Source organism: Melospiza georgiana, chromosome 9 (assembly GCF_028018845.1).
Source record: "Melospiza georgiana isolate bMelGeo1 chromosome 9, bMelGeo1.pri, whole genome shotgun sequence".
Taxonomy (NCBI): domain Eukaryota; kingdom Metazoa; phylum Chordata; class Aves; order Passeriformes; family Passerellidae; genus Melospiza; species Melospiza georgiana.
In genome coordinates, this window is record NC_080438.1 from 13,194,802 (window position 1) to 13,214,193 (window position 19,392).

At 39.0% G+C, this 19,392-nt stretch overlaps 3 protein-coding genes across 7 annotated transcripts in view; 2 read left to right on the plus strand and 1 right to left on the minus strand.

Moving 5' to 3' along the window:
• LRRC39 (leucine rich repeat containing 39) lies at positions 1-10,276 on the plus strand. The gene is made up of 9 exons (XM_058030463.1): positions 1-608; positions 2,530-2,716; positions 3,562-3,667; positions 4,907-5,063; positions 5,621-5,757; positions 7,196-7,341; positions 7,706-7,858; positions 8,897-9,036; positions 10,026-10,276. Exons 2-9 carry the CDS (start codon positions 2,592-2,594, stop codon positions 10,079-10,081), a joined length of 1,020 nt encoding a protein of 339 aa, XP_057886446.1. The 5' UTR covers positions 1-608; positions 2,530-2,591; the 3' UTR covers positions 10,082-10,276.
• TRMT13 (tRNA methyltransferase 13 homolog) lies at positions 10,140-16,056 on the minus strand. 2 transcript variants are annotated; one of them, XM_058030465.1, is made up of 11 exons: positions 15,822-16,056; positions 15,450-15,496; positions 15,305-15,371; positions 14,422-14,484; positions 14,216-14,285; positions 13,688-13,794; positions 13,223-13,390; positions 12,863-12,935; positions 12,121-12,195; positions 10,863-11,277; positions 10,140-10,552 (listed from the first exon to the last, which is right to left on the minus strand). In XM_058030465.1, the coding sequence occupies exons 1-11, from the start codon at positions 15,975-15,977 to the stop codon at positions 10,357-10,359; spliced, it is 1,437 nt and encodes a 478-aa protein (XP_057886448.1). In that variant the 5' UTR covers positions 15,978-16,056; the 3' UTR covers positions 10,140-10,356. The 2 variants fall into 2 exon arrangements, with proteins under 2 accessions (XP_057886448.1, XP_057886447.1); XM_058030464.1 differs by lacking the exon at positions 10,140-10,552 and having other exon boundaries at positions 10,868-11,008; positions 11,158-11,277; positions 15,822-16,007.
• SASS6 (SAS-6 centriolar assembly protein) overlaps positions 16,009-19,392 on the plus strand; it is a 12,471-nt gene continuing 9,087 nt past the window's right edge. For all 4 annotated transcript variants that reach the window (XM_058030459.1, XM_058030458.1, XM_058030461.1 and 1 more), the window contains exons 1-3: positions 16,009-16,076; positions 17,011-17,071; positions 18,626-18,705. In XM_058030459.1, coding sequence (XP_057886442.1) covers positions 16,009-16,076; positions 17,011-17,071; positions 18,626-18,705 — 209 coding nt within the window. The remainder of the gene's footprint in view (positions 16,077-17,010; positions 17,072-18,625; positions 18,706-19,392) is intronic.

The following is a 19,392-nucleotide window of genomic DNA, read 5'->3' on the forward strand; positions in this document are numbered from 1 at the left end:
AATAACCCCTCTGCACATCCTAGTAAAGATTACTTTTCTGTCTGGACTTTGAAAATTTGCAGTAAAATTCTTCAGCAAGAGAATTCTTCAGCACTGGGAAAAGTAATGAGTAAAATACTTAGTGTTGTAATACCTTTTCTCATCTGTTTAGTCAATGTTGCTGTTTAATAGCACTTTGAAGCTCAGTTACCTTGCAGAGAAACATTACTAAAGAAAGCAGTCATTTTTAGTTCAATACTGGCCTTTTTTATTTCTAATTGTAATTTTTAATTCAAAACAAACTTATTGTATAGCATAAGAATGTTCCTTTGTTTTCCTTTGTTCACAATTTCTGTTAATGGGAGTCCAGTTTAGGGGAGCCCAGTCACACTCAGCAAACTGGGAAGGCTTCAACAGTGGTAAATGCTTGGGGGGGGTTGCAAAATGCCTCATGTGATGCCTTCTATTCTCAGCATAGGTTAAAATTAGAACTAGACTGACATTGCATTGGAGTCTGAGTGAGAGTTTTAAATGGCTTTGGTAATGCAGACAAGATTCATAATTTGTCTCTGCTCTTGTCCAGAAAGCAATGAGTCACAGAAAATCCTTGAAAACACCAAATAATTAAGGTGAGTTGTTGTTAAACTCTTTCTGATGCTTGGAGGTGAAGTTGTTGGGAGATCTGATTATTTGGGAGTGAATTTGCAGTTGTTTTACAGCCACACTTGGGAATTCACTTCTGAATTGTTGACTGTGATGGCAAGATTATTATTTATTTTCTTGATGAATGATAAGGTCTAAGAACAAGACCTTTTTGATGGAATCCTGTTACATGATGAAATCATCCTGAAAATAGTCATATACTTAGGTCCTTTGATATTTCATGGTTCTAATTTAGGCAGTAAGGGAGTATTTGTTGAATGATATGCAAAAGAGAGTTGCCCAGAGTAAGCTTTACTAGAAATAAGTATTGGTTTGACTGTATAGTATGTTACTGGGTTCGGTAGTACAACTATTAATAAATGTCTCTTTTCTGCACAATTATATGAAAAGATTTTTAGTTTTCTATCTAAAAGGTCTTGTAGTTCAAAAAATGTCTTTAAACAACAAGAAATGATATATTAGTTTATCACTTGATCTCAAAAGAAATTTAATCTTGAAAAAATCAGGCAATTTGAATTGTTACCACTGACTGGAGCAAAAACTTCATACATACATAGCATTTCTGTGCATGTTGGGATGGGGACTGGGAAGGGTAGTTACTCTGATCACTGAAAAAGAAGCTAATCCTTCAAACTAGCAAATGTGATCACATTTATGTGGGGAAGGGAAAAATATACAGTCTTCTCTTTACAGGAAAAAATCCAATCCCTCTGTAGGAACCCAAAGTGCAGACTGCACTGCCATGCTGGGGTTGCCATTTGCGTCACTTGTCAAATCCTGCCATTTTTCCTTAACAAAAAGAGAACACATAAGAATCATAAATATTAGTGCATTAGACCAGGTTCTTCTGTATTCAAGCTGTATAATTTGATTTTGTGCTGTCTTTATAACAGGAAGCAATCCTGACATTTTACATTTTATTTGCTTACACATTTTAACCTAATTTCAAACTTTACAAGTAAGTATGTTAGCAAAGGACATGTAAACATAAAATAGAATGATTGCCAATTTGAGCACAAAAACATATATAGGACATTTCTCTTACTTGCCACTGCAAGTATCAGTAAAAAGTTAGAAAGTGAGGGTTCAGATCATCAGTGTTCAGAGTACACTGCTGCTGGCATGAAGTTTAGCCCTGCAAGCTTGTCTGAATATCAGCATCTTGGCTCCAGTAATGGCAATAAGAATGGTTTTTAGAGGGATGCAGTGATTAGGATGAGTGAATATCCTATTTTGCTGCTCTTCAGGACAATATATATTAATTATCTCACTAAAAGATACATCATTTCAGAACTTTAGACTGAGTTTCATTTTAAATGGGAATTCTTACACTCAGTGGGGATACACAAACATTCAAAAAGAAATCAGAAGGATTTAAATGCATTTTCGTAAAGGTAATGCATTACTAACTATAAAATGCACTGTACTGAGTTAAGCTATGAAGAAAATGAATGCAAATAAAGAATACTAATTAATTTCCAGGAACACTTCAGTTTCTGTGAAGTGCAAAACTCCTTTAGTGACAAGTATCAGGTAGGTGTCAGAATGCAGCTATCACAATTGAACTGCCTTAGATTGTTTAATGTCTTCCTGGCATGGGAATGAATGCTCAAATCTGCATTTAATAATTATGGTCAACACTTAGCCTTCCATTGAAGGAATGAGAGAAGCAGTTGTTCACTGACTAGGAATGCAGAGATTCTGAAAATACCATTTCTTATTTTAATAAAATGTAACTAGGTGCAATTATCTATTTTTATACAGAGAAAGCAGTTGATAAAATCCTGTCAGTTCTTTATATTAACTCATTTGATAACATAAAGAAATGGGTATTGCAGTATTTTAGTTTTCATGTCACTGTCCCCATCTGGTAACCCATACCTGAAGTGGTGCATTGAGCCTGAAATTCAGTCAGATTCCTGCAAGCAAATCTGAACATGTAGAGGATCATGGCTGAAACTGCAGTTTGCCTGGGAACATTCTCTGCTGTGAAGACACTCTGGGAAGTGAGAATACACAAGATAAATGAAGAATTACAGAGAGAAAAGGAGTTCAGGCAGAGGTCTGCAGGAAGGTAGGTAAATTGTAACTCTAAGTCTATGAAAAGCTAGACCATATGTTACATTTCAGGAGACTGTAATTGGCTTCTTCAAACTCATGCAGACTCTAATTCCTTAGTTGTTACTCCAACAGGATTCCCAGTGATTAGAATTTATCTAGTGTCTGTGATAAAAATATTAGTCTATAGATTAAATTCCCTGGACTCAGATACTAAAATCCTCTGCTCTGTAATTATTCTAACCAGTGAAGATGTGTTATGTTTTCTTCTCCACTGAGGTTTTAGAAGAGTTGCTTGGTCTTCTGTTTGGCCAGCAATTTTATGAGATTTAGGATACTATTTCTGGTACTCCTCATTTATCAGATGTGTTTGAAGTGGAACAACAAATTCAAAAGTTACTCATGGAGAATACAAGCAGAAAGACAGAGAATGACCTTGTCATAACTCTTGTGAAGATACCCTTGGAAATCAAGCTGAAAGAAGCTGATTGACCAATTTTCTTGCACTTATATGTGGTGGACTGGAAGGCTTTCATTTTAGGAGTCTGCTTCAAAATGTGCTTCAGAACATAATTCCACATGACTTTATATTCTGTGGTCCTGCTGCAACATGTTGAAAGTGAAGTCCTCCTTCTGAATGTAGATTTAAAGAACTGTAAAATAGAATTCCTATAAATTGCCTCAGCCAAACATTAAGGGCTTTTCTTCTCTCCAACTCATAGTATATTAACATTCAGATAAAATTAATGCTATTTGACAATAAGGTGCTTGTGTATTTTTCCAGAAAATAGATAGGGTATAGTATATAATTATTGTCTGTATTCATTGTGGCACCACTGGCAGATCTTTTTTCCCTTGTAGGCTACTGCTTGTCTGGGAGGAGAGAGCTGCTTTAGCAAAGCTCAAAGAAAAAGTTATTAATGAAGGTGGAAGAGCAATTTTAAGAATAGAGGAGGAAGAATGGAAGGTAGGGTTGATAGGAATGAATGCTGCTTGTGTTGAATGACTCATGCATTAGAAAACTACTATTTACAACTTTACACTTACAGTGGTACTGTTTGTGTTCTGTTGACTGCTCAGTGTGCTTTGCTAACAGTGAATTGGGACACACTGTTGTGAGTGTAAAAGCAAGCTGGGTGGTTTTTAGTCCTCAATGTTAAGCATTACTCTGCAAAAACAAAGCCCAAAAGACTTTTCTGCATTAGAAATTATTTTCACTGCAGAGTATGATTTTCATTATGTAAATTCTCATCTAACATTCACACACCAGAACTACTGAAAGGTATCAAGATGAAAACTCTCTGTGTTTGGGTGCATTACAATATTTCTTATTGTTTGTTTTCTCTTTCTAAGAGTAAAAATGGGCCAGTAGATTCCCAGAACACTATTACTCTTATTTCTCATGTGCAGAGCTAATCTGCTGTTAATGCTGGCAGAGTGAAGGCTGTCAGTGCTCTGAGCCATGCAGAAATGCACTGACCAGCTCCTAGAAAGTCATGAGAATTAGTTTGTGTGGAGGCCAGTGAACACATGACAGACAGACCCAGCTTTCTGTGCAAAAATCTATTTAGAGCAGTTTCATCTTCAGTTATATTGATTAAAAAAAAAAAAAAAGAAAAGAAAAAAAAAGAAACAAACAAAAACAAGCCTGAAGCCTGAAACTTGTCAATGACAGTAATGCAGGTATGTAAATCCTGGAAGCCAAAAGAAGGTGGGTTCCATCTATGATCAGAATGACAACCCACACTGGTGTTCACTTCAGGATCATGGAATCAAGGAACATGCTGAGTTCATTGAGTTGAACACCTGGCTTTGCACAGCACCATCTCCAAGAGTCACACCCAGTGCCTGAGAGCATTGTCCAAACCCTTCTTGAACTCTGTCAGGTTTGGTGCTATGACTACTGCCCTGGAGAGCCTGCTCCAGTGCCCAACCATCCCCTGGGGGAAGAAGCCTTTCCCAATATATTGATGTAAACCTTTATAAAATGTAAACCTTTTCCTAATATGTATGATAGTAAAATCATATCAGTTATGCTTGCTATTTCTAGCTTATTTTAGTTATCAGGATTCGTTTTGTAACCTCAATGTTACAGTATAGCTTAAAAAACAGGAAAGGCTGTTAGTGCCTTTCCTGTTAAAATAAAACTTCTGCCTCAGCCTGTATTCTAAGCTGATTTTCTCCTGGTTTGTATTTCTTGTTGTAGACATTACCTTCGTGCTTATTGAAACTAATCCATCTCCAGGAATGGCAGCTTCACAGAACTAGTTTGCAGAAAATTCCTCAGTTTATTGGAAGATTTCACAGCCTTGTTGTTCTGGATCTATCCCGGAACTCAATTGAAAGTGTACCTAAAGAAATTGGTGAGCTGTGCTTTCTTTTATTTTAAGCTGCTTTTCTAAGAAAATTGGTCTCACACAAATGTACCATTTTTGTGCCCTTTGCTTGTTGAATAATCCTGTTGGGTAGTAAGAAAACAGATTATTTAAATCTGACAGTGAGATAGAGATCTCCAAACCATAAATTCCCTATAAGCTAAAGATGGGCCCGGATGGAAAAGACATCACCATGAAAGCTCCCCATGGCAAAAAAAGGACCTGTTTGCAGAGCAGGGACTACACATGAGAATGCAGCAAAGTGATACTGAAAAACAGACTGCATGCTCTGAGTCCATGGCAGGAGTAGCCTAGTTACAATTTTTTGGTTTTGGGTTTTTTCTTGAAGCACTCTACTACATCGCAGTCCTGTACTAAAGAGTCCTGAGGTGCTGCTATTTGCAGTTTGGTGATTTCTTTTTGTTTGTTTGTTTTGTTTCGTGAGAAAACAGAGCATTTTTATAACAGTAAAAGGATAAAGCAAAACAAATAATAGTGCCTCAAATAGAATAAAGATTAACATTTCTCATTTGTGCTCTCTGCAGGCCAGCTGACCAGCCTCCAAGAGCTGCTTCTCAGTTACAACAGAATAAAATCTGTTCCTAAGGAAATAAGTAACTGCATCAGTCTGGAAAGATTGGAACTGGCTGTCAACAGAAGTATCTGTGATCTTCCTCCTCAGGTTTTGAAAGACTGTTTAGTTTTGCTTGATGCATATTTTGAATTTATCCAAAGCCAATTATCATTATATGCTGCATTTCTGTTTTCAGATTTCACAGCTGTGAAGCTGTGATTTCACAGTACTCCACACTGATGTGAACAACCTTCCCATGACTGGTCAAACTGAAGCCACATGAGGAGCACGTACACACACCTGAGTAGCTGAAGGAGCCAGTCTTTATTTTGGCCAGATAAATGACTTGGCAGTGCACACAGGGCAGTGACACACTCCATATCAATTTGTTTAGGCTGGATGTCATCACTGATTTACCCCACTAAGAATTTGATGCCTTAGCACAGAGAAGTTCTCTTTTATGGTTGAGAGTACAAATTCATAGCACATGCCAGGAGACAGCTGTAAGCATCTTTACCAGAACAGATCTGAAAAGGCGTTGTGTGATTTATACAACTGCATGTGCAGAGGTGAAAATTTGTTGTTCTCAAATGTTAAAAACAATTATGAGAGAATGAAAACAACTACTCACCTACTATTGAACTTTAATTTGAACAGACCAAAATATGAGAGACCTACATCTGTAACTATCAGTCTCTTAGACAGGGATGACAAGTATGTAACCATATTTACTTGTTCTAATTTATTTTAAAAAACCAGTCATGGCAATAGTTGACACCAATCAGTGCCTTGCAAAATTGAGTGAGTCCAAATAGCAACAGCACAGAATCTTCTAATGGAAATATCCACTATTAACCAAAATCCAGAATTTACAAAATCTATGTGGATACAGATTGCAGGGTGTAATGTAGAAAATCCATAGTTCTGTCTGATAGAGACTGCAGTGATGTGAACACTGGGAAGCTTTGGTAATGAACACTCGAGTGGCATTCAGTGTTCAGGAAATTGCACCAGATCTGCTAGAAAACATCTTTGTACCACTTGAACATTGCAAAAGCACCTGAAGGCATCATTCACCAAAGGACTTGGGTGCTGTGATACTAGATTGCATTTTTAGAATGTAGTAGTCTTCACAGCATGGAAGGTGTCATGGTTCATTCTAAAACACAGTCCATGCAATTCGATACATAAAAATCTAAATATTTGACTAACAAAAAATGGCATATTGCATTGAGTATGAAATTCTAAGGACAAGGCTGTCTTTAACATTCTTTTTCTTGAGGCTTGGGGCATATCTGCATTGTAGTCAGCAGTTATGGCACTCACTACTGGGTGGGAGATAAAGTTCTGCTGCCTTATCAGTTCCCAACCTATCTACCTTCCAGGCAAAACTGTTATTGTCAGGTACTATCAGCTATTGGAACTCAAAACCATTCTGTGTTTACAAGCTCCAAAATGTGTTGTAATGTTTCTTAACACTACTAGATTACTGCTGTACTGCTGCAGCAGCTACACAAAATTGCATTAAATCTCCCCTTCTTTTCAGCTCAGTGATTTAAAGAAGCTGTCACACGTTGATTTGTGCATGAATCAGTTTACTGCCTTCCCTTCAGCTCTCCTCAACATGCCAAATCTAGAATGGTTAGATATGGGGGGAAACAAACTCCAGGAGCTTCCTGATGCAATTGACAGGTAAATACAGCTCAAAGCTCATCTTAGTCTAAATTCCACTGCACTGAAATTCTAATTAATAAACACTACTTCTAAAGATAATTTTTATGTTAACCTCACTCCAAAGTCAACATTTTATCAGCCCTAATGTGCTGTTTGGATAAGCTGGAATAATTCATTCAATTAACAATAAATTCAGTATCAGCTATAAGGTTAAATATGTATTGTCAATCACATTTTTGAACAGAGGTGATTATCTTGCATATGGGGTTTCCTTTGAGACTTGTTGCACTATGAGTCCTTTATGTGGCTGAAAAATTAATTTTATGGTAATGACTGAGAGGAATAATTCTATGAATCTTGATTTATTGCACAAATTTTTCAGAATGGAAAACCTCCACACCTTATGGCTCCAAAGGAATGAAATAAACTCTTTGCCAGAAACCATTGCTAATATGAAAAATCTTAGTACTCTTGTTCTAAGCAACAACAAACTTAAGGATATTCCAGCTTGTATGAAGGACATGACAAATCTGAGGTAAGAAAAAGCACCAGTAATATACATGAAAATAACTAGAAAATACTTTTTAAAGTCCCCCTTGAGTTGTAGATCACAGAGTGATACTAAGGGAGAGGAAAAGGCATTTCACAGTTGTACAGATGAATGCAATAAATCAGCATAATTACACAGATTCACAATTAAGGATCTGGTGAAGTAAGCTCTGTGTAGTGAAACTTAAAGATGTAAATGATGATTTTTACAGTCTCACATGGAAGGTAGACTATACTACATTTTCTCATTTTGTAGCCCTCCCACTATAATTGCCCTTTGATATCACTTTCTAAAAGCAAAAGCTTGTGGAAAAATGTGGCAGGCATTAAAATGACAAAAAGTAGAACTTGCCATTGAGAATTCAAGCATTCAGAATTAAACAAAATTTATTAGGTTTAAGGACATAGATGAAACTATCATGTACTTGACATGAAAAATAAAAAATAATGTAAATTCTTAATTGGTAGAATTTGAACTACTCCTTAGTGTACTGTGACAGAAACTTTCCTGTTGTTAGCATTCTCATTTGGATTACTGGATGCTGGCTGTTTTAGAGAAAGAATGCTGGTCTGCATAAACCATGCCTAACTCAGGAAGACAATTCCTGTCCTCAGCTCTTTTGGAAGAACATCCTTAACTAAATATATACAAGCATAGGCCCAAGGATGGAACAGGAGTAAAGAGAGACAGGACTGGCTTCTGCCTTGCAAAGCTGGGAGGAGCACTTGCACAGTTCTCATTCACTCACCTGTTTGTGAAAACTCAACACACCTGACAGTGGGGTCAGAAACTGAAGACAAAATGATGAAGACCACAATGTTTTTTCCCACCACAATCAGTTACTGTTATAAAGCATCTTCTTAGCTTACCTAATACTAATAATAGAGTGGTGATTTTAGTAGAACAAGAACTTAATTTCCTTTTGCTTAAAATAGTGTTTGAGAAATCTTAATTCAGTTTCAAAAGAATTATTTTCTCTGGAAAAAACTTACTGCAAGATTAACCTTTTCTGGTGATTCCTAGATTTGTCAACTTCAGAGACAACCCACTGGAGCTGGAGGTAACACTCCCTCCATGTGAGAACACAGACGAGGAGCAGCAACAGGAAATGTTTGGCATTGACTTCATGCACATGTATATCCAGGAATCACTCAAAAAAACAGGTATGGCTTTTTATTAATTCTGATCTCTCCACAGCACAGTGAGGAAGAGAGGGAAAAACTGGATAAATAAAATCTAGGATGCATATAAAAATTAAACATGAATAACCTTCTTAATAAATGAGTAATGTTTTCCAAAAAAAAATCTGTAAACAGGCTTTTACTGAGGACAGGGGCACTTTTAACAGGAGTTGGGACTGCAGGTCTCCAACAAACAGCAGAGATTCTGGTAGGAACATACTGGAACCATGGAGCACTGTAATAAATGTGCCTGAGTTACCTACACCATGGATAAAGAGAAGCTGATGACTTTCTTTCATATCTGCAGTTTAATCAGTTTACATAGTGAAGGTCCTTTAATTCATGAAGTTCAACTTTCCTATTTTTGGATGTTGTCCAGATGGTACTTCCAGAGGAAGATAAGAAGTGTCTATGCTCCCAAGGTACATCTTTTAGCAATGAACTATCAACACCTGATAAACAGATGTTTCTCACAACTTGCTTTCCCTGACACAAAATACAGTCACTTAAACACCCCCAGTTTCATCCCATTTCAAAAACATGACAGAAATTTTCTGTTCATTGTCTCTGGGGTAACAGCTTTATGCTACAGTAAGAGACCCAAATAAGCACTTTGGAACAGATATTCAGTTGGCAGCTGTTACTTGCAGCAAGCACTTCACTGCAGATACAAAATGATCTCTGATCTTCATTTTGTGTTTTGTGAAGGCTTAAAAAAATGAATGTAATCTCTTGTTTTAGAACACTAAGCCAGCTTTTTTCTTATCAATATTTCATGAATGAATTATCAAATTAGCAAAAATATCCCAAGATGACACTTCAGACATAAGTTTTCTTTCTGAATAGATTCTCTAGCAGGCTGATCAAAGTACCTAGGCCTACTTAAATATTTTAAGAGGAAATACAAAGCTATTCTGAACTTCAAAGTGAGAATAAAGTATGTCAACTTATTTTAATCTATTGTCTTTCAGGAAATGTGGAAAGTTGTACTTCTGGTTCTCCTCCTGTCATGAATGCTAATGAATAAAGAATGTAACTGTGAATGGAAGAAAATATCAAGTACACAGCAAAGAGGCTACAACAGGTTTCAAATATTCTTAGGGATTTTATTTTTCCATTGATGAGAATTGGTTTGCATATTTGTAATTCCCAGTGAAACTGGAAAATATAAGACCTTTTCTTGGGTACAGGAAAAATGATAAAGGTTTCTTTTTGTAAGAAATGAAATAGTTTTTATAAAATCCCAGATGAGTTTTATAGGGTTTGGTTTTTTTTCCCTACCAATTCCAAATGTATCTTCTGTCATATAGTTGGCTCTGGTATCCCAGAAGGATTTGGGACAGCTGTCAACAGGACATTCTCCAAGGACACAGCAGCCTCTGTGTAATACTGCAGTGCAGCCTTGTACCCTTGCTGTTGTAGATACTCAATCCGCCCGTGATCAATCAGCCGTTTGCAGAGGCAGCCCAGCTCCTTCCTCTCCTCAACACTCAGTGTCCTGTTCCACATAAAGGAGGGAAGGAAATAGTTTTGGTAATTAACATTCATAGTTAAGCTTAGAAAAACTACTGAAATCATTGTAAGTTCATTTCAGTCAGGTAAGCATGACAGTTGAAATATTTCGAAATGTACGTCCATGAAAATATTTTAACAGTAAAATATGTCTATTAGTTTAGTAATTAAATATTTCTGCAAAATTAGTCCTTTTGAGGACACAAAACAATTTAATGTGCATATACATCGTTTTTCTGCTGGAAATACATCGTTTTTCTGCTGGAGTCCATTTGCTAGGAAAAAAATGTACATACCCTTGTAAAGTATCAGGACCACTTGCTGTACTGCTGAGTGTGTGCTCGTGTTCTTCTGTGTCATTAGTTTGATCTTCACTGTCTTCACTTGTAGAAGCTTTGCCTGTGGTTTCTTGCATGCCACAAGTGGCCCAACTGCTCATTCTCTGAAAATAATGGAATTCTACTGGTCCCAGTCCTACTGATTTAAAGAACTCTCTGCCTACATAATGTGTCCAGTCACACTTGTGATGGCAACACAGAGCAATAACAATTCCAGCTACAGGCTTATGGTCTTCTGTGGTGCTTTCATTACCAGCTGATTTGTGAGGAGCCACCTCTGTCTGAGCAGCCCTGCAGCGTTTTGGTGCAGGCTCTTCATCTTTTCCATCACAGCAAGTGGTGTAACTTTCTACCAAGCATCTCAAAGCAAGATCTGTGAATGAACAAATATATCCCCCCAACAAAAAATATCCATAAGTACCATGCCATTATTTATACAGGCTGTATCATGGTTGGGAATGTGCTTCTCACAAAGAAAAATGAAATTACACATCACAAACTAAGCCAAAAAGTAAGTCCAATAATAACTAAAAAACATGAAAACCCTAAATGTTGTTTCTCTGGAGCTTCTAAGAGCTTACCCTCTGGAATATTTGTTCTGCAAAAGCGAATTTAAAATAGTTTGGTTAAAAAATTGGCAAATTGTAGGAGAATCTCCTCCCTGTAAAACACACGAGTATTTGCTCTAAAAGTTTGATATCTAGGACACAGTCTATTAAATATGCACATGTACTTCTCAAATGTTTAACTGTGTCACCTTTGTCACACTACCTATAAAGGTGTTATATTTGAGATGTCTTTCTCTACACAGTAGCCATATAACATTAGAAAAATTGTATTAGGTTAAAGTTATCAGGAGAGAAACACAATCTTATTTGTGTTTTGGCATTCAGACTGGCAATAATATTTTAGAAAGAAAATTGTTTTAAAGAAGAGGCAACTGTGCTAAAAAAGTAATCTCAAATACATGACCCATGCCACCACATACTGTTCTCTGTTCTAATCTATTAAAGCCAAGAAGGACTTCACTTCTCCCTAAAGTATCCTTTTACTATTCCACTGGAGTCAAGAAATATTTAGAATATAATTACTGTGTTCACCAAAAAAGGTTTAGAGGGCAAGAACAGCTTAAAAGGACAGGTTGGAAGATCAGTGTATTCAGAGTGTAAGGTTTATTATGCTGACTTTCTGCAGTTCACACATCTGTAATTCATACCTGTTGCAGCACCACACAAATGCTTCCCAATTCCTACCACTGGTAGTTTTTTCTTCTCCAAAATAGGGACCTTATCTGGAGGGAAAACAAAAACAACCAACAAACCCCCATCCAATCCACAACTACCCCAGCACCTCTGGTTTTTCTGAATAATATCATTTCAGCACACTTAGAAATCAATGTTTGCCACTACTAAAAATACATTATTTGGCACATTTTGTTAAGACAAATTAAAAGAGTAGGATGCAGTGGCTGGGAAGCACATTTAACCATTTCAGCCTTTCTCTACTGCCTATGAAAGGTTAATATGACATTAATGCATCTCCTTTTTTTTTTTTTGAAGGTGCTCCCACAAATTCTCTAGCATTGATGGTGCATCACTTGCTTCATTCTACACATAAACAATGCAAACATGTTTAAATCTGCAAGTGCTAAAAAACCTTTGAAATGTATTTGTTTTGGTACTTTTTCACATATAACCATGTCCTATGGATGTATAAAAAGTAGAAAACTTTAAAACTCCATTTAAAATATATGTATATGTCTATCTATGTATATTCACACGTGCCTGTGTGTACATATGTGTATACATACATACAGCATCAACATGTCCAAGCAACCACTGAGAATAATCTTCAGAACCAACACTTAAGCATGTTACACACAAACTGACTGGAACCCCAATTCAAAATTTAAAAATAAGCCTCTACTTCAGAATGACCCAGGCCAAGAAGGAACTTACTTAAACATAAGTGCTGAATGTCTACTTGAAGCCTCTCAAATATAGAATCTCTCCTTTTGTGTTTTCCATCCACCTGTTTAAAGAGAACAAGAGATTGCATAGGGCTGGCCACTAATAACTATAATTTTGCTCCAGGTATTAATGAATTTTAAAAAAAGTCAGACTTTTTTCTTGTCAAGTCAACATTTGAATTTCCAACATTAAACATCAGGATTTTTTTCTAATAAATTTGCTATTGGTGAAGTATGGAATGTATAACTTGTAAAATTTAAATGTACTGAGGATAAAAAATGAATACTAACAGCTTCAATGGCAATGGTTTAAAAATTATACTTTACTAATGGAACAATATCCTCTTACCTTGAATCTTGTGGTTGCCCTTTCCACAAGCAAAAACTGAACACTTTCAACATTCTCTAAGGCAATATCAACCCAATGAGACAGCTTTCCTCTCCCAGCTCCAAACTCAACAAAACACCTTCCTGGACCAAGTAAATGCAATCTTTCCATGTTACCTAAAATAGAAGCCTACAAACATCAAAAGATTATTTGTCAACCAAGAAAATACAAACCCTGTGTTTTGTAATGCCTTATAGAAAAATTATTCTTCACCAAACAGCAGAAGACTTTTTTAAGCCTTGCTTTCAGTAAGGGATTAGAGAAAAGATGATGTGTGTACAGAGGAAAGGGATTATATCTTCTGTTTTACAGTATCAGATTTCCTCTGTGGGAAGCAACTGGATTTATGCACCCAGTCTCTCAAATTTACAGCAGCACAATTCCATGTCCAAACTTCTCTATAGTTATTAGTAAATCAGAACAAACCTGTTGTTTCAGGTGTTTGAAAGCAGATTCCCCATTTTTTGGGTCACTTAAGGCTTCTTGTAAAGCCTGGTGGGACAGTATTTGTTCCTTAAGATGGAGTTCCAGGCCTGGAGGCAAATGCAAAACTTTTAGGTACAGCTTTTCCAGAGTTTCCAAGGATTCCCAGTTTGTTTCCCACATTATTACAATTCTGACAAGAGCTCAGTTTGTAGCACTAACAAAACAGTCTGCTGGGAGTGTAAAGCTATCATCATATGTTTAAACAGAGCTGTATTGTTATCTGTAGTGACATCTGAGTGAGAAAAAAAAAAAAAAAAGAAAAACAAAAGGAACACAGATTGGAGTTTTATCATTCTTTTAATCTAGTTTACTTTTTGGAGTAAAATTTAGCTATTGGAGGTCTGCCTGATAATTATTTCAGGTGTGTTTTATGACAGCTATCTCATATTTTTACAGGTATCTAACAACAAAAATAACAATGAAATATTTAATAAATTTAAAACAACTTATATTTAGTATTAAGCTCACCATTACTTGCTTTTTTCAACCTGGTAATTAAATTCTGCAGCTCTTCAATAGATAGAGAAGATAGAGGAACCTTTTTAGGGATAAGAAAGTGACACCAATGAGACCTTTGAAATTTTCTGTATCTTTGTAAAATTCATGACTTGTAAAAGTCATAAATTGCAACATGCAATGTAAGGACTGAACCTAAAACCAAATAATGTACTCACTTGTTTTTCTGGTATTTCTGAGACATCTTTTAAACCAGCATTAATATCTTGAACAAAGTAGACCTTAAAAAAAAAATTTATTCAGTTAATTACCAGGAAGCAAATAGCTAAATTCTTCAGTGTTCTTATGGTAAGGTATGTAGCAATAGGAATCCAATGCAAAGATTTTCCAAGTAATTTTCCTTCCTATAGTCTGATCCTGAATCCCAGCCAGAAATTACTCTTCTGACACAGTTTTACAAGACTGAACATGCTCATAAGAGTTAAGCAGTCAGGGCTTACTAGACAGATTCCAGAGACCATTTTCAGGTTTCCCAGGAAATACTAATGGTGTAATTCTAATAAGGCAGCAAGGCAGGCAATAAAGAAGTCATCCTCTGCTTCCTTGAAAGAGCATTTTAAACACATGTTTAAAATGTGTTGTAAAGGTCCTGTTGCTTCCCTCAGCAGGTGTCAGCCAAGCTCTCCATGGCTCCGTGCCAGCCTGGCTGGAGTGGGCAGCTGGCTGGGATACCCAGAGCTTCTCGGCAGGTTCTGCTTTCCCAGGACAGCCTCTCCCCCAGCCTCTGAAATGAATGCCATTGGAAGAGCCTCCTCCCTGCATGTGTTTCTGAGAAAAATGAATTCAACATTTTTAATTGTAACCAGGAACTGAAAAAGTGTACCAAATTACAGTGAGAAGGGCAGAGAATATGAGGGGACCGAAATGTGAGATGCATTCCAGCAAGTGCTTATAGAGCTTGCATCCTGCCTCACCGCAGTGCTTTGCTAGACCTGCTGCCCTGCAGCTCACAGCTGCTGTCAGCACAGAAGTTTCTCTGCAGGACTGTAATGTTTAAGGTCTTAAATCCGAGAGGAAGTGCTGAAATCACACTGCACTTACAGGCTTTGGCTTCTCTCTTGAATTACATTTTTTTAAATGCTTTTGTAGTTGGTCTTCATATACAGTGCTAAAAGCAAAATGGAGAGAAAAGTAAGTATCATGTGAATACTGACAAAGAACGGGAAAAGCATTTACATATACTCACTGTTTTGGATCAAGAGGGCACGGAATTCTTTTTCTGTCATTTTGTTCCTAGTTAGAAAAGTTTTAGAAAACACTTCAGCATGCATTCAGTGTTGCGTTTTAAAGAAGCTGTTGAGGGGCATCAGCTTCATAAAACATCTATTTAGAAAAAATGAGTTAACCGGTACGGAGAAACGGAGACGAGAACTTAATATTTGACTGGATCCTAAACGAATAAAGCCCTAATGCAAGGTGAGGGCTAGTGCTGGGCTGGGGCGAGCGCCCGGCATACCGAGGCTCAAGGGAAGCACAGGCGCTGCCTCTCCAGCCGTGCCACGACAGCGGGGCCACCCCGAGCCCGCCCGCCCTCCCGGCCCAAGAGCGGTCCCTGCACCTCCTCGTGCCCGTGCTCCCCGCAGAAGCGCCTGCCGGGCGCGGGGATCATCCGGCAGAAGCGCTTCTTCCTCAGCACGAAGTGAGCGCAGCGCCCCGGCTGCGGCTCCGGCGCCGCCATCGCCATCGCCGCTCCCGGCGGCCCCTGCGCCGCCATCTTGAGGCCCCTCCCCGCGGGCGGGAGCAAGATGGCGGCGGAGCGGATCTTCGACAGGGCGGTGTCGGTGCGACTGCGGGGCTGCGGCTGCGAGGAGCGGTGAGTGCGGGCCGGCTGTGCGGGAGCTTCTTTGTGCTCCTCAGAGGGGCTGTGAGCCACAGGCGCTTTCCTCCTGCCTGCTCTCAGAGCCGCTGGGCAGGTGCTGCACTCTGGGGTTACTGCGGGCACCCGCGGTGTGAGGGAGGGAGCGGTCGGGCGACGCCGGGGGCAGCCGGTGAGGGCCGGGCGGTCGCCGTGGGCGCCTCGCCAAGGGAGTGAAGCCGGCGGGGCGCCGGCAGCGGAGCGAGCTCGCAGTGGCTCGGTGGAAGCGCCGCTGTGCCCGGGGCTGAGGCGACCCGAGGCCCGGGGCCGTTGGCGTCTCCCGCCGTACCCGCCGCTCCCCCGCGCTCCGCGGCCTCCTGAGGGGCGGCTCCTCCTCCGCGCCCCGCGGCCCAGGGAGCCGCGGGTTGGGCCACCTGTGCGAGGCGGTGGTGCCTGGGAAAGCCCCGATATTCCGTATGTGAAGCGTCCTTTCAAAATAGGATGAATTTCGGTACTGTGGGTCCTGCTGGGGCTGGGCAGTGTGAGAAGGCACGGAAAGGCTGATGTCTGTGGTGGGCGTGGTGATATAGGTGACTTAGTACTCGATAAGAAATCATTGAAGACAAGATAGCACTGTATAAATGATTAATTTGAGCAATCGTTAATAAATTTCAACAGGCTTTTACAAAAGTTTTAGTTTCTGGACAAAGTTTCAAAACTTCTGCCTTGCTATTTAAAGTCTATTGCAAGCAGCAAAAAACCCAGCTCTGACTGAGGAGCTGCAGTGACTGAAACTCTTATATTTGAAGTGTAGTCATCAGTGGAAACTTAATGTTTCTGCCTAAATTTTTATTTTTGAGATGCCATTGATTCCTTTAATGCAGCTATGGACACATCTTATTTGGAGAATGTTTTCTTGATTTATTACTGAGTTTCATCTTTTTGTACACAGGAGATTAAATGTTCGAGTGAATATTGAACTACTGTCAATTTCTAATCCTGTTCAGAAAAAGGTTTGTAAATTAATAATTTCTGTCACTCATTAGGTATTATCTGAATTTCATTTTATGGAAGTAGAAAAAGGAAAATCAAAGTGGGATTTTAGTGTTTGCTGTTTGACCTTACTTTATTTTTTAAACAAATTTTTGAGTAACTTAGTTGGTTTGGTATTGTGTTTTTCCACCCTTTCCCCCCATCCTCCCAGCCTTTTTTAGCCCTGTGTTTTACTTTGGCTGTTGATGGGTCCTAGCAAGCTTGCATATTGAAAGTGTTTGGAGATGCTCAGGGGAACATGAGTTAGAGCCTAGGAGTACCTTTTGTTCAAGGTTCTAAATTGGGATTAAAAAAATAATCTTTCTCAGGGAAAATCACAATGAGACCACTACTGGAGACTTTGTTATCTCTTCTGTTGTATGTCTGGTTTGTCCCTAAAGCGTTCACCCCCCAGCATGATGTTAAGGTTGTTTGTGGTGTTGTTGGGTAGAGGTTTGTTTGTATAGGAGCACAGCAGGTTTTGGTCAGGTTGTGCAGTGATGGTGGTGCTTTCCTTGAGCAGAAGCAGCTCAGTTAGAGGGATGTGCTGAGCTGCAGCCTGGCAACTGGAAGTGCAGTGGACTCCATCAGGGAGTGTTCAGTCTGAAGGGGAACTTCCAGTGCCTGATCAGCTAATGGGGCATCCCCCATCAATCCCCCCCAGCTGGCTTGGGTGGCACTGATTCTAGCTGTCTGTGTGTGTAAATCCCTCAGTTTGTTTATGCATCCCCAGCTGAGAGTTTTGTTGGTGTTCCTGGCACCTGAATTACTGAATAAAGTTTCGGTCCTGTGTGTGTTCAGTGCTGTGTCACATTTCATCATGCTGGAGCAGCTGACAGGTTTCTGCTTTACTTCTGGACCTCTGCTGGGGAATATCCCTGCCACAGGGATATTCCTTGTTCCAGGGGGCAGCTGCCTGAGCTAAGAACTGAATAACCCCATCCCTGGCATTCCAGCCTTAAGGCTTCTGGAGAGGGCAGCTTTTCCAAAGCACTGTGGAGGCCTCCAGAGAACAAATGAGTGTGTGTTTCAAAGCTAAGCAGCATAATCCTGCAGTTTGCCATATGGGACCCCTGGGTTCAGCTGTATCCAATCTCAGAGCTGTATTCCAGTGTATAAAAGCAGCTGGTGGTTCCATAAACTTCAGGAACAGAGTGCTCTGAAAGGCTTCCAGTTATGGGAGGGATGTATTAGTAAAGCATGACAGTGGACTGCTAGTGCTGCACTTATTTCATGAGGAGAAAAAAGGAGCAAATAGCTTTTTCTCTGAAAAATTAAGGATACATAATGAATTTCAAAACCTTTGCTGCTCAAAGTTTAAGGTTTTGACTTGGTTTGTTTTTATGAAAGTTTTCCTTGTTTTCCTGCTGTAACATTTGAAGTTGTGTTAAATGGTAATGTTTTACAGGTTCTGAATCAGTTGCCACAATTCTCTTGTATTTTTTACTAAACAATGAAAGCATTCAATACTGTTTGCAATGCTGGTTTAAAATATTTATAGTATTTTAATCTTATTTAAATGTACATCTTTCCAGGACTTAGCTGTTCGATTGACTGATGATACTGATCCTTTTTTCCTTTATAACCTTGTCATATCAGAGGAAGATTTTCAAAGGTAAGTGGAATGACAGTACTTTCTCTGTGAAACATTTCTAAATGGCATAAAAGAAAAAGGGAATATTTTTAGCTTAGAGTGGTCTGTGTTAGAGTTCAGGTTTTGGCATTTTCACTTGTGGAGTTTTGTCAGTGTTTTGCCAGTATTGTTCTCTGACCAGTGGGTGAAACAGCCAGGTTCAGGGGGGTGACCAGCTCAGGTTACACAGAGGAGTACTGCTGGTAACTTCTGTTTATCCTGACTGCTTCTTACAGACTATTGTGTGTGCACTAGTTCAGGAATTGATTACAAGAAGAAAGTCTGTTTGCACGGACATGGTTTTACAGACCTGTGCCTCTATCTTAGGAGTTTCTTGCAGAATTGTACTGTTGGGTCTCATTTACTTGCTCAGAATTTGAGCAAATCATCAAATTTGGATTCCAGGCACAAGCAGATGAACAGTTCAGTTTTCTGCTTTCTTTGGGTATTTATTTATTTTATTTCTGCTCTGTTTTGTTGTGGTTTTTTGGTGTGGTTCTTTTTGTTTGTTAGGGGTTTTGGTGGGGGAGTGGCTTTGGTGTTGTTTTCAAAAAGGGAGGTGTGGTCAGCGTGTGGCTCCAAAGGCACAAGCACGGCAGTGTGTGCAGGAGGGATGTGCAGGAGTGTTTTGCTGCAGGGGCACAGCTCTGTGTGTGCACTGGGGGAGTT

What these genes read in the sequence shown, in the direction of transcription:
- TRMT13 (XM_058030465.1), bottom strand. Translation starts at nt 15,977, where the DNA reads ATGGCGGCGCAGGGGCCGCCGGGAGCGGCGATGGCGATGGCGGCGCCG. An exon ending in GTTGAAAAAAGCAAGTAATG is followed by an intron (nt 13,795 to 14,215) that starts GTGAGCTTAATA and finishes ATTTGCCTCCAG; the next exon opens with GCCTGGAACTCCATCTTAAG. An exon ending in TTTGTGTGGTGCTGCAACAG is followed by an intron (nt 11,278 to 12,120) that starts GTATGAATTACA and finishes GTTCATTCACAG; the next exon opens with ATCTTGCTTTGAGATGCTTG.
- LRRC39 (XM_058030463.1), top strand. Translation starts at nt 2,592, where the DNA reads ATGGCTGAAACTGCAGTTTGCCTGGGAACATTCTCTGCTGTGAAGACA. An exon ending in TAGAGGAGGAAGAATGGAAG is followed by an intron (nt 3,668 to 4,906) that starts GTAGGGTTGATA and finishes TTCTTGTTGTAG; the next exon opens with ACATTACCTTCGTGCTTATT. An exon ending in CTTCCTGATGCAATTGACAG is followed by an intron (nt 7,342 to 7,705) that starts GTAAATACAGCT and finishes CAAATTTTTCAG; the next exon opens with AATGGAAAACCTCCACACCT.